The sequence below is a fragment of the Aspergillus affinis genome, assembly GCF_023601865.1.
Source record: "Aspergillus affinis strain CMG 70 chromosome Unknown NODE_10_length_487445_cov_86_957759, whole genome shotgun sequence".
NCBI lineage: Eukaryota > Fungi > Ascomycota > Eurotiomycetes > Eurotiales > Aspergillaceae > Aspergillus > Aspergillus affinis.
This window is the reverse complement of record NW_026515791.1, coordinates 174,323-190,731: the sequence shown is the minus strand read 5'-3', so window position 1 is coordinate 190,731 and position 16,409 is coordinate 174,323. Positions and strand designations below refer to the sequence as shown.

General features: G+C 51.5%; 6 protein-coding genes across 6 annotated transcripts; 3 read left to right on the top strand and 3 right to left on the bottom strand.

Moving 5' to 3' along the window:
- Nucleotides 1-49: 49 nt before the first annotated feature.
- KD926_000454 (uncharacterized protein) lies at nt 50-3,161 on the top strand (the record flags this gene model as incomplete). The annotated part of the gene is made up of 4 exons (XM_053096359.1): nt 50-393; nt 479-890; nt 1,083-1,926; nt 2,500-3,161. 4 exons carry the CDS (start codon nt 50-52, stop codon nt 3,159-3,161), a joined length of 2,262 nt encoding a protein of 753 aa, XP_052959524.1.
- A 116-nt stretch (nt 3,162-3,277) lies between these two features.
- Nucleotides 3,278-5,299, bottom strand: KD926_000453 (MFS hexose transporter; the record flags this gene model as incomplete). Its single annotated transcript, XM_053096358.1, has 8 exons — nt 3,278-3,433; nt 3,509-3,699; nt 3,776-4,126; nt 4,206-4,426; nt 4,478-4,552; nt 4,610-4,931; nt 4,985-5,041; nt 5,095-5,299. The coding sequence occupies 8 exons, from the start codon at nt 5,297-5,299 to the stop codon at nt 3,278-3,280; spliced, it is 1,578 nt and encodes a 525-aa protein (XP_052959523.1).
- A 435-nt stretch (nt 5,300-5,734) lies between these two features.
- On the bottom strand, nt 5,735-7,137 carry KD926_000452 (BNR repeat-containing protein; the record flags this gene model as incomplete). Its single annotated transcript, XM_053096357.1, has 2 exons — nt 5,735-6,587; nt 6,641-7,137. 2 exons carry the CDS (start codon nt 7,135-7,137, stop codon nt 5,735-5,737), a joined length of 1,350 nt encoding a protein of 449 aa, XP_052959522.1.
- A 541-nt stretch (nt 7,138-7,678) lies between these two features.
- On the top strand, nt 7,679-11,595 carry KD926_000451 (steroid monooxygenase; the record flags this gene model as incomplete). Its single annotated transcript, XM_053096356.1, has 10 exons — nt 7,679-7,803; nt 7,855-7,974; nt 8,025-8,164; nt 8,226-8,333; nt 8,378-8,749; nt 8,804-8,985; nt 9,032-9,474; nt 10,013-10,239; nt 10,304-11,386; nt 11,447-11,595. The coding sequence occupies 10 exons, from the start codon at nt 7,679-7,681 to the stop codon at nt 11,593-11,595; spliced, it is 2,949 nt and encodes a 982-aa protein (XP_052959521.1).
- A 920-nt stretch (nt 11,596-12,515) lies between these two features.
- Nucleotides 12,516-12,962, top strand: KD926_000450 (uncharacterized protein; the record flags this gene model as incomplete). Its single annotated transcript, XM_053096355.1, has 1 exon — nt 12,516-12,962. The coding sequence occupies one exon, from the start codon at nt 12,516-12,518 to the stop codon at nt 12,960-12,962; it is 447 nt and encodes a 148-aa protein (XP_052959520.1).
- Nucleotides 12,963-13,642: 680 nt separating this feature from the next.
- On the bottom strand, nt 13,643-15,430 carry KD926_000449 (phosphate permease; the record flags this gene model as incomplete). The annotated part of the gene is made up of 3 exons (XM_053096354.1): nt 13,643-14,280; nt 14,346-14,845; nt 14,898-15,430. The coding sequence occupies 3 exons, from the start codon at nt 15,428-15,430 to the stop codon at nt 13,643-13,645; spliced, it is 1,671 nt and encodes a 556-aa protein (XP_052959519.1).
- Between the last annotated feature and the right edge of the window lie 979 nt (nt 15,431-16,409).

Sequence of the window (16,409 nt, the reverse complement as noted above, 5' to 3'; positions counted from 1 at the left end):
CTATGCATAAGAGCCCTGGAATAGCTAACAGAAGCCTCCTAACATAGCAATGCAAAAAGCACTTGGGGTCCTCGGGATCAACTGCTACCATGGAGCGAACATGTACTTTTCCACGCCTGGTGAATTCAAGCTATGGATCCATTTAATCGGAGCCAAGTTCTTCGACAAGGAAAATGACAAGCCACATTATCAGCGACAGAATTGGGATCGCATTCTTGGCAGCTATAACGCCGCGTCTGATATTCCCTGCATCATGTTCGCAGAGGAGCTGCGCGGAACTTATCCAGACGCCAAGGTGATCTTAGTTTCGCGCGACTTGGAGACCTGGAGGGAGAGCTTCACGAGTGTTGTGGGGACTGTAATGAATGATAGAAAAATCGTATGGCTATCATGGTAAGTGAGACAGACTGCACCTCAGCATTAGACTCGCCCCTCATGCTGGAAGTTTGTATCAGAGTTCCTAATGTACGACACCTAGGATTGACCGCTGGCGATTCGGCCCATTCAGAGAAATTGTAATGTCTTCAGTAAGAGGACTCTTTGGTGGCACCTCAACGGAGCACATCAGTGAAACTGCGATAAAAGTATATCTGGAACATTATGAACTTGTCAGGAGAATTACGCCGCCCGAGCAACTGCTGGAATACGAATTGGGCAGTGGGTGGGAGCCCCTATGCGAATTCCTGGGAAAGCCAGTTCCAGACGAGCCATTTCCACGAATTAACGATCGCGAGTCGCTGAAGAAATCATTTCACCAAGGGCTGCGTGTCGAGCTTCTGAAATGGATGGGGATTGCCGCTGCAGCTGTTTGTGGATCGGCGTTGTTGGTCTGGAGAGGAGGCGATATATTTGGTATGGCTCTCGAACGCGTCCGCTCATCGGCCCAACATGTAGGATATGCGATCTAAGTTGACATCAGTAATTTCTGATGTTTTTTTCTTTTCTTCTGCACTCTTCTTTCCCTTTTCTATACTTTTTCCTACTCTATTGCTGCCCCCCCCCCCTAACCTGGGAATGATGTTTGATGTATTTACTTGACCTGAACCCTGTTTTTTGAAATCAAATTGCTCGGACAGTTCTAGGGTTCAAATTTTAGATTGTTTACCGTCAACTCCGAGCATAGCTCCCAAGGTAAGATCAATGAACTCAGTTGCATCCCCCAACCTGCCCGGGAGAGCGAAATCACGTGCAACCACGGACCGTGTGGTGTGAGGTGGCTTCGACCGAAGAGGATAAGTGGGACTGGGCGTCGGCGAAACCTGTCGCTGCCTCCCGCGCGGAGCAGCCATCTTCTCTATTCACCTCCCCTCCAGGAAGCTGAAGGCCATAGCGCGCAATCCATCAAGATGTCTCTCATTCAGTTACCTAGTGAAATAATCATCTCAATCGCCAAACAGCTACGCTGTCGCCAGGACATCACGTCTTTCATGCTGACAACTCGACATTTGTACGATCTGTTGAGGGACTTGTTGCAATTATACGATATCCCCGAGGAGCGTCATGCCTCAATTCTTTCCTGCGCGGCAAGCGGCGGAAAGGCATCAATGGTGTCGAAAATTATGGAAGACATGCTAGCGGCGCGTACTAAGGGTCTCTCGCTCTCAGGACAACCCTATTATAGGCCTATGGACCCCACGACTACGTTCACTGAAGAAGAACTGATAATTATTAGCGAGTATGCCATGATGCGCAGGGGTAATATCCTGTGGCGGCTTGGGTACGAAGCGGACGACATTCTCTTAATTCAGGATGCTCTCAACGATGCAGTGACCCATGGCCAAATGGAGGTTGTTCAGCTGCTCATTGAATCACATGCGGATGTGAACTTTTGCTACGCGAGGTTTACTCCCTTATATCTCGCAGTTGCGAATGACCGCGAGGAACTTGTGGATATCCTACTTGTAGGAGGGGCCAAATGCAGATTCGGTCAGTGTCCTCTTAGACTAGCGTGCCAAAAGGGCCAACGCGGCATGGTCCGGAGTCTCCTAGAAGGTGGGAAGTGCGCTCACCTAACCCTTGTTGCAAGGGAAGCAATACAGAAACAGGACGTACCTGTGATCCGCCTTCTGGAAAGTCTTGGAGTCAATATGAAATGGTACAGCCTTGATGCTAAGGAAATCGCCCTGAGGAAAAATGAGATGTATTGGGACCAGCGTTTGGTGGAACTTACGGACAGTAGTGACTGGTTGGGGCACCTGATACAAGACTTGTCTGCTATGTGTCCCAGGCGGCCATAGCTAATTATACCCATTTAGACCACGGACTACGAAGCTTTGCGTTCGGAAACTTTGAACCCCCAGCCCCGCGCGGCACATTGCTTAAGCTCCACTTAGCTCCATATAACTCAGACTCACCCCCCGGGATCAACCAGACAGCTAAGCCCCTCTTTCAACCTGTCGTCCCCTAAAACTACCGCTATTCTCATTGTTCACGGAGCCTACTTCCTTCCTCCGGCTTGGAACGCTTTCAATGACTAGCTATCCTAGCGTGGGTTTATAGTGCGATGTCCCCGCCTTCCCACCTGCGGCGATCATCGGCCCCCACGGGCACTGTTAGCCGGTGACGTCGCTGCCGTACGAGCAGCAGCAAAGGAGCTGATCGCAGCCAACCACACAGTTCTCGTCATAGCTCACTCCTATGGCGGCATTGTGGCCTCGGAAACCATCACGCCAGATCTTTACATCAACTCCAGCAAAAACAATTCCGCGGGCATTTCGTCCATAATCTATCTCTCCGCCTGGCTCGTCCCACCCGGGTCCACGGTGCCGTCCGTGATCGAAAAGTACGGGTTTCAGTGCAAGGTCAACCTAGGCATCAACGATGACGGAACCGTTCTCGCGAAGAACGCACCGGACTCGTTCTACAATGACATTGATGCGGAGAAAGCAAGGAGCTTAGCAAAAGACAAAGTGACGCATAACTACGGTGCTGCGACGGGAGCAATGACGCATGCTCCGTGGAAGGATATTCCCTGTATGTATGTGCATTGCTTGAAGGATCTGGCGATCATGATGGGGTTGCAGAAGAGTATGGTTAAAGATGCGTTGGAGGGTGGAGGACGGCTGGTAACGAAGGATATGCATCCAGGGCATTGTCCCTTTCTCAGTCAGGCAGACGAACTGATTGGTCTTGTTGTGAGTGTTGCAGAGAGTACCGCATGAGATAACATATCACGTTATGATATACACCATACAGATAATAGTGTTCAAGACACTATCCAAACTTAAACCATCCTGAGATTTCCACCTAACGACTAACCAAGAGCCTTTCCATCCCTTCACCCCCTCGCAACCTCAATTTCCCTCGTCTCCACCTTTTCCTCTCCCCCCCTCTTTTCATCCAAAAACTCCTCCGCCACAGGATTAACATGACCCACGACAGCATCCCTCCCATCAAAGAGCAGTGCAATCTGCTCCAGACTCGGCCCTTTGGTCTACATAAATTAGCCTCAAAATCCCACTTTGAGTGAGAGCCCGGGAAAAACCAAGCACGGAAAAAGGATCGTTACCTCAATGAAAAACAAATACACCACAACAAACTGCACGATAATCCACCCCACATAGAAGAAATAATACTTCCACGCAAACGCATCGATCCCGATGGGATTCACATACGTGTTGAATGCACCTGTCGCGCCCGTCACGAGCCAGAAGAGCGCAATGCCCTTGGATCGCATTGAGTAGGGGAGGATCTCAACCACTTCAAGGGTCAGCATCTCCTATATAACCAGGAAAGCAGACAAGGGAACATTTGGGGAGACCCAAGACAAACATACCATATAACATCATCGCTCCCGTCCAACCCAAATTATGCACGCCGCTATACAAATAAATAAACGCGACGGTGGCGTACGAGGCAGGCTGACTCCCCGTCTCGACAAAGACGCCCGTGCAGGCCGTGATCAGCGCAAAGACAACCCACATCAACGCCATGGACCAGAGCAGAAGGGGACGACGACCGACCCGGCCGGGGAGAAACGCGAAAGCGAGAGAACAGGCGAAGCTGAACATCTGGCTGGTGGCGGTGATGAGCGTCGTTTCGATTTCTTTGGTGATGCCGGCGGATTTTAACATGCTGCCGAGGTAGTAGCTGACGAGGCCGTTGCCGGACCATTGTTTGCAGACTCCTATGAATGGTTGGGATGTTGGGTTAGATACTGCTGATGCGGTGTTGATGTGGAAGGGAATGGATAGATTGTCACCTACCGCACCAGACAAGAATGAATGATCGCCAGCGATTACCGCGCGTGTTGACCAACGTGCTCCATGAGGTCTTGTTGGCCGCGATCTCGAGCTCGATGGTTTCTTTCATCTCTTGGAACTCGAACTGGACGACAGAATCGTCGGGGTCGCCGTTGCCGTGGTACTTCACTAAGATCTGGAGGGCTGCATCTTCGCGGCCTTTGCTGATGAGCCAACGGGGAGATCTGTTTCGTCAGAGACTTTTGAACTGTTAATTTAAAAGACGACTATCTTACTCAGGGAGGATGAAAGATCCGATGACCTGGACCACCGACGGAAGAGCCTGGAAGACGGTTGGAATTCGCCATGCCCTGTGCATTTCGGTCAATATACCATAAACAATACATCATCCATCATATGAAACCCACCAGGCATTTGGCATGTGAAAAGACCCAAACGTCACCCAGGCCGAAAGAATAGCGCCCGCACTATAGGTCGTATTCGACATAGCCGTGGCCGTCGCTCGATGGTCGGGGTAGGCCAGCTCTCCCATCCACACGGGCCCAATGGCAGCGACAACGACGCCACCAAGACCGAGCAGCAATCGACCGGCGATGAACAAACCAGCGTTTGAAGCTCCCGTGGCAAGACCCGTTCCAGCGAGACAGAGAATGGAGCCGAAGAGCAGACACCACCGTCGACCGAGTCTGTCTGAGACACTGGAGATGAATACCACGCCGACGATGTTTCCTGCTTCTTTTAGAACTAGGCTAGACGGAGAATATTTATTGTAGATAGCCTACCGATCCAGTACATAGCACTCATAGCGCCGAGGAGACTCCCGTGAGGGTGGTTAAAATCTGAGTCGATTAGAGGCTGACCTGGCCCGATACCAAGAGTCACGAGAGCATACCATTCTGCCAGACCTTCAACTGCTGAACATTATTAATCAACGACGCATCATAACCTTGCGTGAACTCGCTGAACATGAGAAAGAAGAGTAAGAAATTCAATTTGCGGAGACCGGCATCTTTCCACCAGGGCCCTTCCTTGTTAGTTGTCAGCGTGGTGTTCTCCAGCGCTCTCCGATCGACCTTTTTCTCTGCCATGACTGGCATCATGAACCGTTTTGGGCGGGCTTAGTTGAGTGAAATGAAGAAAGAGGTGCACCTCCAGCTGGGACCAAGTCCCTTTATTATGGCCAGAACGCCGACGAGAGCGACGATCACTCCTCAAGGGCAGACCGAAGTACCACCACTCCCAAAGCCGGGGAAATGTGGGGTATAGAGGTATCCTTACGCCCAAAGCCATTCGGGCCAGTATAATCCGAAGCTAATGATCGACCAGACATGGAATGTTTGGGACAATGATTGACCTCGCCCCCTGTTGGTGGAAAATCATAGCTAGGGCTGGCTGTGGCTATTCGGCGGTAAAATAAGCACGGATTGGATAATTTGGCTTTCTTGGATGAGAACTGTATTTAGTGGGGCATGTGCGATGTGATTTAAAGAGCTTTTCAAGGCACAGACATGATTTATTTGACATTGAATGAATTACAATCTAGCTAGATCATCCACGTTAAACTGCAAAACGGCAAGTTTTCTCTCCTCGGGGACTTTCTCCAGCAAGATGAATATAGACAATATCCCAACCTGCAGAAAAGCTTCCTCATCTAGTAAGGGCTCTCCCACGTACCCTTCTTCTCTCCACAGAATCTCAAAATCTCGCTCCGAGGACTGCATGTCTCCTTTGACTCGAGCGATAATCAACTCATGCGCCGTATTCGACGGAAGGACAAGATAAACCGCATTCGTCCGTCCACAATGAACCATCTTCCCTCTATGTCCTGTACAAGTCGGAAAGACACCCGGGATGTCATAGAATGACCATCCGCCCATCCCTGGCTGACGATAATAATGGACCCACTTCTCCTGGCCACTGGTGTTCTCGCGGTTTAGGACGTGAACACCGCCACAGACATCCACATACTGAGCTTCTTGATTCATGATCCCGCTATCTCGCGGAATGTCCTTTACTCGGAGTCTAGTATCCTGAGAATCCAAACCGGTTGCATCGTCGGTGGACAGCGATGTCACCAACTCCCCACTTGAATTGACCCAGGTAATTCCGTGATCAGGACTATACGAGTGATAGAGACCCTCATTGTTCTCTGGCCCGTTTGGTCCAGCTTGTGCTTTATGTGCTGTAGATTCTTGATCCTCTGCACCTTCATAATCGATGAAATGGCGGTTCGTCCAGGTGACATGGAGAGTTTTGCTTTCTGGGTGAAATGACACCCCATTCGGGTATGGATTGCACCTACGGCCTATCAAGTAGGCACCGAGGGGGGTGAATTTTGCAGTCTGGTGGCTGTAACGGTGTAGTATGTCCGAACCAGCCCCGGCTCTAGTTTCGCTTCTGTTAATGCGCATTCTGCAGTTTGGTGGTTGCAAACCTACTTTCCAATCCGACATTCAAAATACAAATCCTTCTCGGCTGGAAGGAAACGGGGATACGTGACATCTTTCAAAGAGCTGGGCCCTTGACCTGGGAGGTGGTTCTGGATGGAACTGAAACTGCTTGCTATCCAGCTCGATTCATCTGTGTCGGTGGCGAGACCGGGTCGAGAAATTCGATATTTGAGTAGATCGCAGTGGTGGTCGAATGATACGTGGATTGTCGCGTCTCCAGCGCAGATTCCGATAGAGATCGTATTATGCCCATCGTCCGTGGTTTGTTCGTAGTCTTCGAATATGAGATATTGCCAGGAGGGACTGAGGATGGGCCGTCGAGCAAGGGTAACACGCCGTGCGGCAGATTGTGGTCGAGATGTGTAGAAGGCTGCGTACTGCCATCCGCTGAATGTGGTGATGGCGGACTGCTGGTAGGCGCATGCATTCAGACAATGGGTGGTATTTGGGTCGTCTCCTAAGATGTGAACTGTTGGGGACGCCATGTTGAATGTGTTTTGTTAAGTATCCTCATCCCATGTGGTGGCCCCAAGATGAAGTGTCGCGAACTCTGGCAATTCATCTGTTTCCCACTATTGACCTAAAACCTCGCGACATATTAGTTCAAGGACATCATTCTTCTCTGCAATCCCCAAATAATGTTTGGTGGAATAACTTTGCTTCGTTGCATCGGACTCTCCGCAATCCCCGCCGATCCCTGCCTGATCGCCGGCACTAGACTGTCCACCTCGACTGATTTCACCCGTAGACAAACACCCTCTGCAGATAGGGTTCCTGCCCTTCCATTGGAATAGCCCTATTATGGTCTCTGATGACGTCGATATCTCTCGAAACGAATGCCGCAAAATCAAACGAGATATCTCGGTCTTTTTACGAACCGAGCGACGCATGGTTTCTCCCCATATTCTCATGACTGTGAACTATGCGGGGTTCGAGGCGGCATAAGCTCTATAAAGAGTAGGCCTACTTCAGTGTACTTCAGTGAGAACTCTACGGGTTGAATCGTAAAAACCAACCAAATCTAATATGCGTTCCTTCAGGCTTCTCTGGCTTTTCACAGCTGCCAAATGGGCCAACGGTCTCACCTACGAAATACCCTCATCCCCTCCTGCGGGGGCAAATAAGATCGATCAGACCCCAGTGGGAGTTTCGTACGTAAAGCGGAAAATAATAATACTCCTGTATAAGTACTAACTGATAAGGATTGAATTTTTCGCGTTCCCGGATTATATCGAAAAACTTCCACTGACGAAATCATGTCTCGCCACTCTCGAAGACGTACTGGGAGCCAGACCTCCGATCCGGATTGGTGGGACAACGCAGTAAGAATAATCATCATTCATGCATTCGCGCCATATGCTGACCATGCAAGGGATCGTGCCTTATATGATGCTTCTCTACAAACAGCAGTGAAGTACACGGTTGCTTCGCCCGACGATGCACCCGAGTCGCTCACTTTCGGGGACCGATTTATGGAGCTGGCAGGCTCGTATGAGGGCAAAGTCACCATCGGTATTTATCGTCCAGAGAAGCTATTGAACAGGAAGGATCGAACACTGACAAGTCACTGTAGGGCTGAACCGACGCCTAGACGACGTCGACAATACCATAGCAGCGGCTAAGGTAGTCAAGTCCCAAGTGACCAACTTGTATGCAATTGAGTTGGGAAATGAGCCAAACTGTAAGACCAGCTACACCGATTTTGCACAAATGCTAAGGTTTCAGTCTTCAAATCAAGTGACCCTATCGCCCACGGGAAATCTTGGACTGCCGCAGCGGACGCCGCATCGCAGGTCTCCTGGCAGGCATCCGTAAGTGAAGGGTTGGGCGACGAGAAATCCTTCGTTCAGGCTGGTGTCTTCTTCGATACCGAGTCATTCACTGCGAAGAACCTCGCAGCTAAAGAAGAAGAAACTGGCTCAACGGGATACGTGCGGTCGTTCTGCCATCATTTCTATCCACAGTCCTCTTCTAATGCCAATCTGAGCCGATTGATCGATCACGCGGAAATAGTGGAAGGGGTCGCCATCTTTGATTCCCAGGTTGCGGCAGCGCAGGAGTTGAATCTCGATTTAATTATGGGAGAAACCAACTCGGGTGAGCTATGTTTCGTTGAGATTTTCCAACAACGCTGACGACTCGTGTCTTTAGCCACGCAAGGAGGCGGTGGCATCAGTCCCACATACGGCGCAGGGCTTTGGATCCTAGACTACATCATGCAGTCCACGATGAAGGGAATCCAGGTTGGTTTTTCCAACACTATAACCTTCAAGTTTTCGGTTATATTAACCCCGCATAGCAACTCTATTTCCACCAAGGGACGATCGGAAACTGTAAGTCATCAGCACCTTGAACTAACGAATCATGCCATTGAATTAGGGCACAGGTCAATACTGTTGGTGGCAAGAGTCGGTAAACGCCCCGTTCTACGGGGCTTATACTGCGGCCTTAGCGCTGTCCGGCGCATCGCAAATCGCCCAGCTTGACAACGGAGATAGTCGGTACGCCGGATACGTGATCTACGACACGGATGGCACCCCCACCCGCATCCTGCTGTATAACTCGGACTACTATACGTCGGGAACACGTAGTCACGTCAAAGTCACCTTGACTGGACTATCGTCGGACTCCAACGTATCGGCCAAGCGATTGACGGCGGCTGCTGCGACGGTAGTGGGACATGAAGGAATCAGTGTTGGGGGCCAGAGCTTCCGCGGCGGAACCTGCGAGCTCGCTGGTGCGGAGGATTACGAAGTGATCGGGGTGGAGACCGGTCAGGCGGACGTTGAAGTGGGAGCGTCCGAGGCGTTGTTGATTTACTTGTAAGTTGTCAGTTGACAGAGTAACCATTGAGAGATCTGATAAGATCCAACACCCAATCCGGGAGAGACGGGTAAATCGGAAGCAGTAGACACGTGACCCGAGTTTCGGATCATCTTCGAGAAGAACCACTGTCCACTTATGATAAATTAATAAGAGAATGACGAGGGGCGGTGGAACCCCGGGAAACCTGCGAGATAGCCACGAATCAGCGTGCCGGGGAGTGTCGGCCGCCGTGTCGGAGAGCGGCACCCACTCGCAGGGCCTTCCAGGGCGCTCGGTAGGGCGCTGCTTGGTAAGGCCGCAAGGCCGCGAAGGCCGCGCGAAGGCCGACGGGGCGGAGTTAAGAGTCGGAATAGGCCGAGGGTCGCATCCGATCGCAGACTTTTTGATTCTTATTTGTCTGATCTCATCTCAAGGATTCCGCTTTGGTTTCCTCTCGTTGCATTTTCTGGCCAGTCCTTTCCGCTCCCTCATTTATATGACTAATTGCGACATGTCCACTCCTTGAAGGTTCCCCAATCGAAGAATATTAAACAGTACACCTGTCCCCCGTGCCTGGCATTGCTGTGTCACTCCGTCCACCTGGTTCACTGCCGATCCCCAAAGCTTAAATCCGAACACCATGAGCGACACGAGCGAGAAAACCCAAATCGGTGCCGCCGAGGAAGGCAAGCAGATCGATGCTCCTCCTGCGCCCGTCTCGTTCTTTGATCCGGCCCTGAAAGATGTTCGCCGGTCAGTGGCATTCGGATGGGCTCGAATGGGTATGATGCAACCCGCCCGCCATACGATCCAGGGGGTTGATTGAGAACTAACAAATCTGTATAGTCCTGATCCTATGTGTCTTCGTCCTCTGCGTCCTGTCGCTCTTCTGGTCGTCCCAATTCAAGGTCCAGGAACACCTGTCCAATTTGCCCGTCTGGGTCGTCGACTTCGATGGCCAATTGGATCCCTATCAGAACCAGGACCAGGATCCCATCGTGGGACCTGCCGTGACCGACATGGTGTCCTCCATAGTCAATTCCAACCCTCAGACCGTGGGATTCGCAATTAAATCGCCCGCCGAGTTTGATTACGACCCCGTGGCCGTCCGACAGGGAGTGTACGATGAGCACGCCTACGCCGCCGTGATCGTGAAGGCTGGCGCATCCGCTCTTCTACGCTCCGCCGTCTCCAACGGAAACTCCTCATACGACCCCACCGAGGCAGTGGAATTCGTCATCATCAGCGCCCGCGATGAGAACACCTACATGGCCTACATCACCCCGGCTCTGGACTCGCTGGAACGCGCTGTCTTGGCCGACTTTGGTCCTCGCTGGGTGCAGACGGTCGCGCAGGAGTCGCGCAACATCTCGCGAGTGCCGCAAGCCGTGAACCCGGCCATCGGATTCAGCACGCTCGATCTCCGCCCGTTCGCGCCCGCCGTGGCGACCCCCGCCGTGACGATCGGCCTGATCTATCTGATCATCATCGCCTTCTTCAACTTCCCGTTCCTTATGCCGTTCCACATGCAATTCATGAAAGGCAACCACCCGCCGCTGAAAGTCGGCCAGTGGCTCGCATGGCGCATCATCTCCAACATCGTCGCCTACTTCTTCCTGTCGCTCTTCTACTCCCTCGTCTCGTTGGCCTTCCAGATCCCTTTCTCGAACGACCCCGCCCCGGATACCGTCTCGGCGGCTAACCCGAACGCCTACGGCCGCGGCTCCTTCGTCGTCTTCTGGATGCTGAACTGGGTCGGCATGACGGCGCTTGGCTTCCCCTGTGAGAACATGGCCATGGTGCTGGGATTCCCCTGGAGCTCGCTGTTCCTGATCTTTTGGGTCATTACCAACGTGGCGACGGGATTTTACCCGTTAGATCTGGCCCCTGGGTTCTTTAGATGGGGTTATGCTTGGCCCCTGCATCGGAGTATGTTATTGCGCATCCCCTGCTCTTCATTCCAGAGAATACTAACAAATTACCTCACAGTCGTGGAAGCTCTCCGCACCATCCTCTTCGGCAAACACTCCCGCATCGGCCTCGACTTCGGCATTCTTTTCATCTGGATTGCCGTGTCCATCTGTTTTTACCCGGTCGCCGCATTCATCATGCGCTGGAAACAGAAGCGCGGGTGGTAAATTCGCTACCTTCTCTTTCAACTTATATATACCCATCTTTTGCCATATATTCGACGATACACATATTGCTTTTTGGTTACGGATATACAACAAAATTTAGACCTGCATATACGCATACACGATAGAATCAGCCTGATACTACGAATTTATTGTCTGTGTCTGGTTATGATGCTTTATTTTCTTTTGAGCAGTGCATTGCTGGCGATAAAGGCTAAATAAACTAGATCTATATATAATGTTTTTCTGCTCATCAACGTGTGGCATACATATAATGTTTTTTGTTTTCTTGATCCTGTGACATACTACTCTACCTCTATCTGAATCTAGACGGACGAACGTCCGTACATCTATGTCACTTACATAGCCGCTCTACATGCCTCCGATGCATGCTGCCAAGACTTCCAGCGGCTGATGAGACTTCACTTACGCGCCCAACATAATATCATATCAACCAGTTGAAGTCATGTATTGATGATCCAAAATAGCATTGAGAAGGCTCACAAGCAGGGATTCTCCAACGTAGCGCCGGGCAACACTTGGCAGAGCAGAAGACCAGTTTTGATTGCATGGCTGTCTCCGTTGTGTGGCGCGTAGAGGCTATGTATAGCACTCACCCACCGTGCGGCGCGTTTACCTAGGCGATCACATTCATTTCACCCACCTCGCCAATCACTCGGAGGGGGAGGGGTCTGTGATCAATTAATTTAAATAGTCCCTCCTTTCCTCGTACCTATCCTTCCTGAAATCAGCTTTCTACAACCGCACCGCAGGAGTTCCGACAGCGAAGTCCTTCCATCTATTGCAAGCAAACCAATTGTACCTAGTACAGAACCCCTTACCAGCTACACCAACTCCCCCTTCATACCTCCAATTCTAACCTGCTGATTTAGGAATCTCTACTGTGCGATCATTCAGACAAAATGACCTGGAAATACTATCCCTCAGATCTCCAACTCCCCGAGTCCTCCCCCACCGCATCCTGCTGCGTCCGCTGCGCCACTCAACTCGGCAAGAACCCGGAAATTGACTGCAAACGAGCCCACGCCCACAAGGCCTGCGACCCCTGTGAGGCCAGCGAGGAATCATGCAAACCGGTACCCGTGTTCTTACAGGGCCAAGTAGACAAGCTCCGCGAGATAGAGGACCGAGACGAGCGCATCAAGGCCTGTCAGCAGTTGACTGTGGAAGCGGATTCGTATGAGATACATTCGATTTCGGACGAGAGGGAGGCGAATCGGTTGTTGAGGTCGTTGAATCACAATGTGTTTCGGTTGGTGCAGTTAAAGAGAATGAAGATGGGGTTGGATCCGTTGGCGCCGGAGGATGAGGAGATGGCGCCGATGCAGGGTGGGGGGAGGGTTGCTTAGGTAATTGGTGGGTGGAGTGTTGGTTTTAGCTATGGGGTGGAATAGGTCATGGGTGTTGTTGGTGTTTTCTGTTTTTCCTTTCTGTTTTCCCTTTCCAATGTGGGCATGCGGATGGACAGGAATGGTGTGGATGAAGGTTATCTAAAGGGGGGAGTTTGTTCTTATCATTGACAAGACCTACCTATTTCATATTACCTGTTGCGGAGCATGGCCATTTGGTTTCATCGAGAGAAGCATGCAGTCCAATTTGAGGCTTCTTAGAGTCACAGGTGCTAGAGTACTACCTAAAGGATATCAAACATGTCTTATTTATTCAATATGTAGTGCCTAATCAACCACCAGTCACTAATCCAGCCGATTCTGCGGTGATTCCCGGCCAGCCCATTGCTCATGAATTGGGTTCAGTCCTGTTAGGAGAGACTCTATCTATCCTTCGACATCAGAAAACTTATATTATTGAATAACAAGTAGAAAGTGACCCTTGGAAGACCAGGATGCATGAACTAAAGCTATATGAAGCTTGTGGAACATTAAAGAAATCAACCGCGACCAGAAGACCGCAACAAGATATGCAAGCGACAATATGCAAGCAACGCAAACACGCTATGTAACCACCCGAACAAACAAATTGTGTATTATGTAGACCCCATTGAAGACACGAGAATTACCGCCTACAGCACTCAATCACTACGATGGGAATCCGACCCAGAACTAGTACTCTCACCAGCCATAAACTCCAACGTCTTGCGCTTCGTCTCCGGAATAAGCAGCGAAGTGACCCCACCGCAGAGCATAAACAACGCAAAGATCTGCATCACATGGTTCAACCACGGCGTATCGGTGGAGGACTTGCCCTGCGAGGCACCGCGATGGGCCAGCGGGCCAAACACGCACTGCGCGATGATAGCGCCCACCTTTCCAGCGGCGGCGCTGATGCCGTGGGAGGTGGAGCGATAACGCGTCGGGAAACACTCGCCCGGAACGATGAAGGTGGTTGCATTAGGGCCGAAGTTGAAGAAGAATTGCGCGACGATGTAGAGGCCCAGAAGGCCGTTGTTGGAGTGTTTCAGAGGCTCGTAGGCGAATCCGATCACGATGAACACGATGGTTAGAATGGCGAATCCGCCGATTTGGATCGGTTTCCGCCCGATCAGGTCCACCGTTGCTACGGTCATCCAGTATCCTGGGATCGCGCCCGCGCAGATCAAAATCAGATTGCCAACGGCGTTGCGGTAGAAGTACTCGTAGACGTTGCTGCCTCCGGTCCAGCCGATTGCGTTGAGAATGATGGAGTTGTTGAGTCCGAGGCCGTAGAACGCTGGCTCATTTTAGTGGACTACCCTCACCTCGTTAAGTGCCCAAGAGTGTTAAGTGCCAACTCACCCACGTCAAGAAAGAACCAAGAACCCGCCGTACCCAGAAGAACCTTCCCATTCTTCCATTGGGAGTAGTGAGCCCAGAAGTCCGACCAGCTTGCTTTCGGAGTGACCAGTTCGATGGTTTCGTCCTGCAACACCGCAATGCGCTTCACCTCGTCTGGGTGTCCTTCATGTCGGCCCTCCATGTACGCTCGCACGTCCGCATTGCCTTTGATGGTGTCGCGGGCAACATCGAAGGTATATCGAGGGGTTTCGGGAATCGTTAAGCGATAGTAGAGCGCGATACAAGCGGGCACGGCACCGAATCCAATGACGACGCGCCACATCTTATCGACCGCCAATTGACACACCCCGGAGCACTTGCCCACAGAAGCGGCAGGTTCAAGGGAACCTTTGAATCCAGCGGTCACGATCAGAGCGACGATCGCAGCACCGAATTGGCCGAAGCCCTGCATGGCAAACACCGCAGCCATCATCGATCCTCTGTGTTTGGTGGTTGCGAATCTACACGCAGCATTCGACAACGGATCCTCGCAGTATATAAGGGACGACTTACTCAGACGTAATGATCGACGAAAGCGGATAATCACCACCGATACCGATTCCCATCAGCACACGCCAGAAGACCAAGATGCCGGTGATAGACAAAGCAGGGGAGTCGGAGGCCAGGGACTGTGCCAAGGTAGCCAGAATGATGATGATCAGCTCGAAGCCGTACATGCGCTTCCGTCCGATCATATCAGCCAACCATCCGAAGAACAGCTGACCAAAGACGGTGCCGCCCGAAGTAGAGACCTTGATGGCGGTGTCGGAGCTGTATGGGATCTTGCCGGGACGCGAGGCCGCATCTTGCCAGTAGACAACACCCAGCATGGCGGAGCAGAGATTGATAGCAAAGATATCGTACGAGTCAGTGAAGAAGCCGACGCCGGCGACGACCACTGTGCGAGCATGACGCCATCCGAAGGATGCGTTGTCGATCTCCGCGAGGGCAAGACGACGGCGCTCATTCGGGTCCTCGATGTGACCGAACTCATTGTTGTAATTGGGAAAGACGGCGTTGCCGCCCGAGGTGAGAGTTACGGCCATAAAAAGGGGCTTTTTTTATTTTTTATTTTTTTTTAAGATTATGATGAGATTGTGATCAGTGGGACAGCTTTGATGTGGAGGCGATATCAGGAAACTGAAGGGTGGAAAATGTTGAAATAGGAACCTGACAAAGGGCAGATGATGGGCTGGACATGTCATGGTCATGCGGAGAATGCTCTTCGGGAGCTCCCTAGGTAGGTAAGCTTTACCAAGCTTCTCATTAGTGAATCCAGTTTTTCACGGGCGGTTGAGCAGCCACCGACACTCCGACAGGGAAGAGACCAATCGGTGGATTTGGTCGAGTCACATGCCCCTCCACAGAAGGCTCAATGGACATACAGCTTTATCGAGGGAGAGGAAGGGGTTTCCTCCGAAGAGCGAGATACATCCGTCGATTCCCCCACGTGTACCAGCGCTTTGCAGTTTGTGGAGTGGGTTCACCTTCCTGGGGATGTACGAGAGCGGCAGGATAGTAGTGACATCAACCTGGAGAACGTCGGATGCTGGCAGTGGAGGTCTGGATGCCAAATCACATGCTGTACTTTGCTCCTCAGGGCCATCTGAGCATCCACTATACTCATCGTCTGCTACATGTTGAGCTGTTGAGCGCAGTGATAAGCAATCAAAAATCATCATCGTAGAGGCTGTTGGACATCCACTTCCATCAACCTGGCTGGTTCCAAGCGGGGTGAATGCTCCATTGGGCGGAGGTCCATTCCAATGAACCATGGACGAAGCATCGGATCGTCCACAGGGAACATGTTCGAGACGGTTGGCGAACGTCCAATGTCGAATCGAGCACCGATCGTCAAGATTGTCACGATTGACAGGATTGGCAGCCACTAAGATAAGCATACCCGCTGAGGTGCAGAACATTACCAGCCTGAGTAACCAGGTTCTACCCCTCTCAGCCCTACAAGTTCTGGGGATCATGGCCGTGAGCAAGGGAGGCAAGTGAGGCAAGTGAGGGTAGTCACCA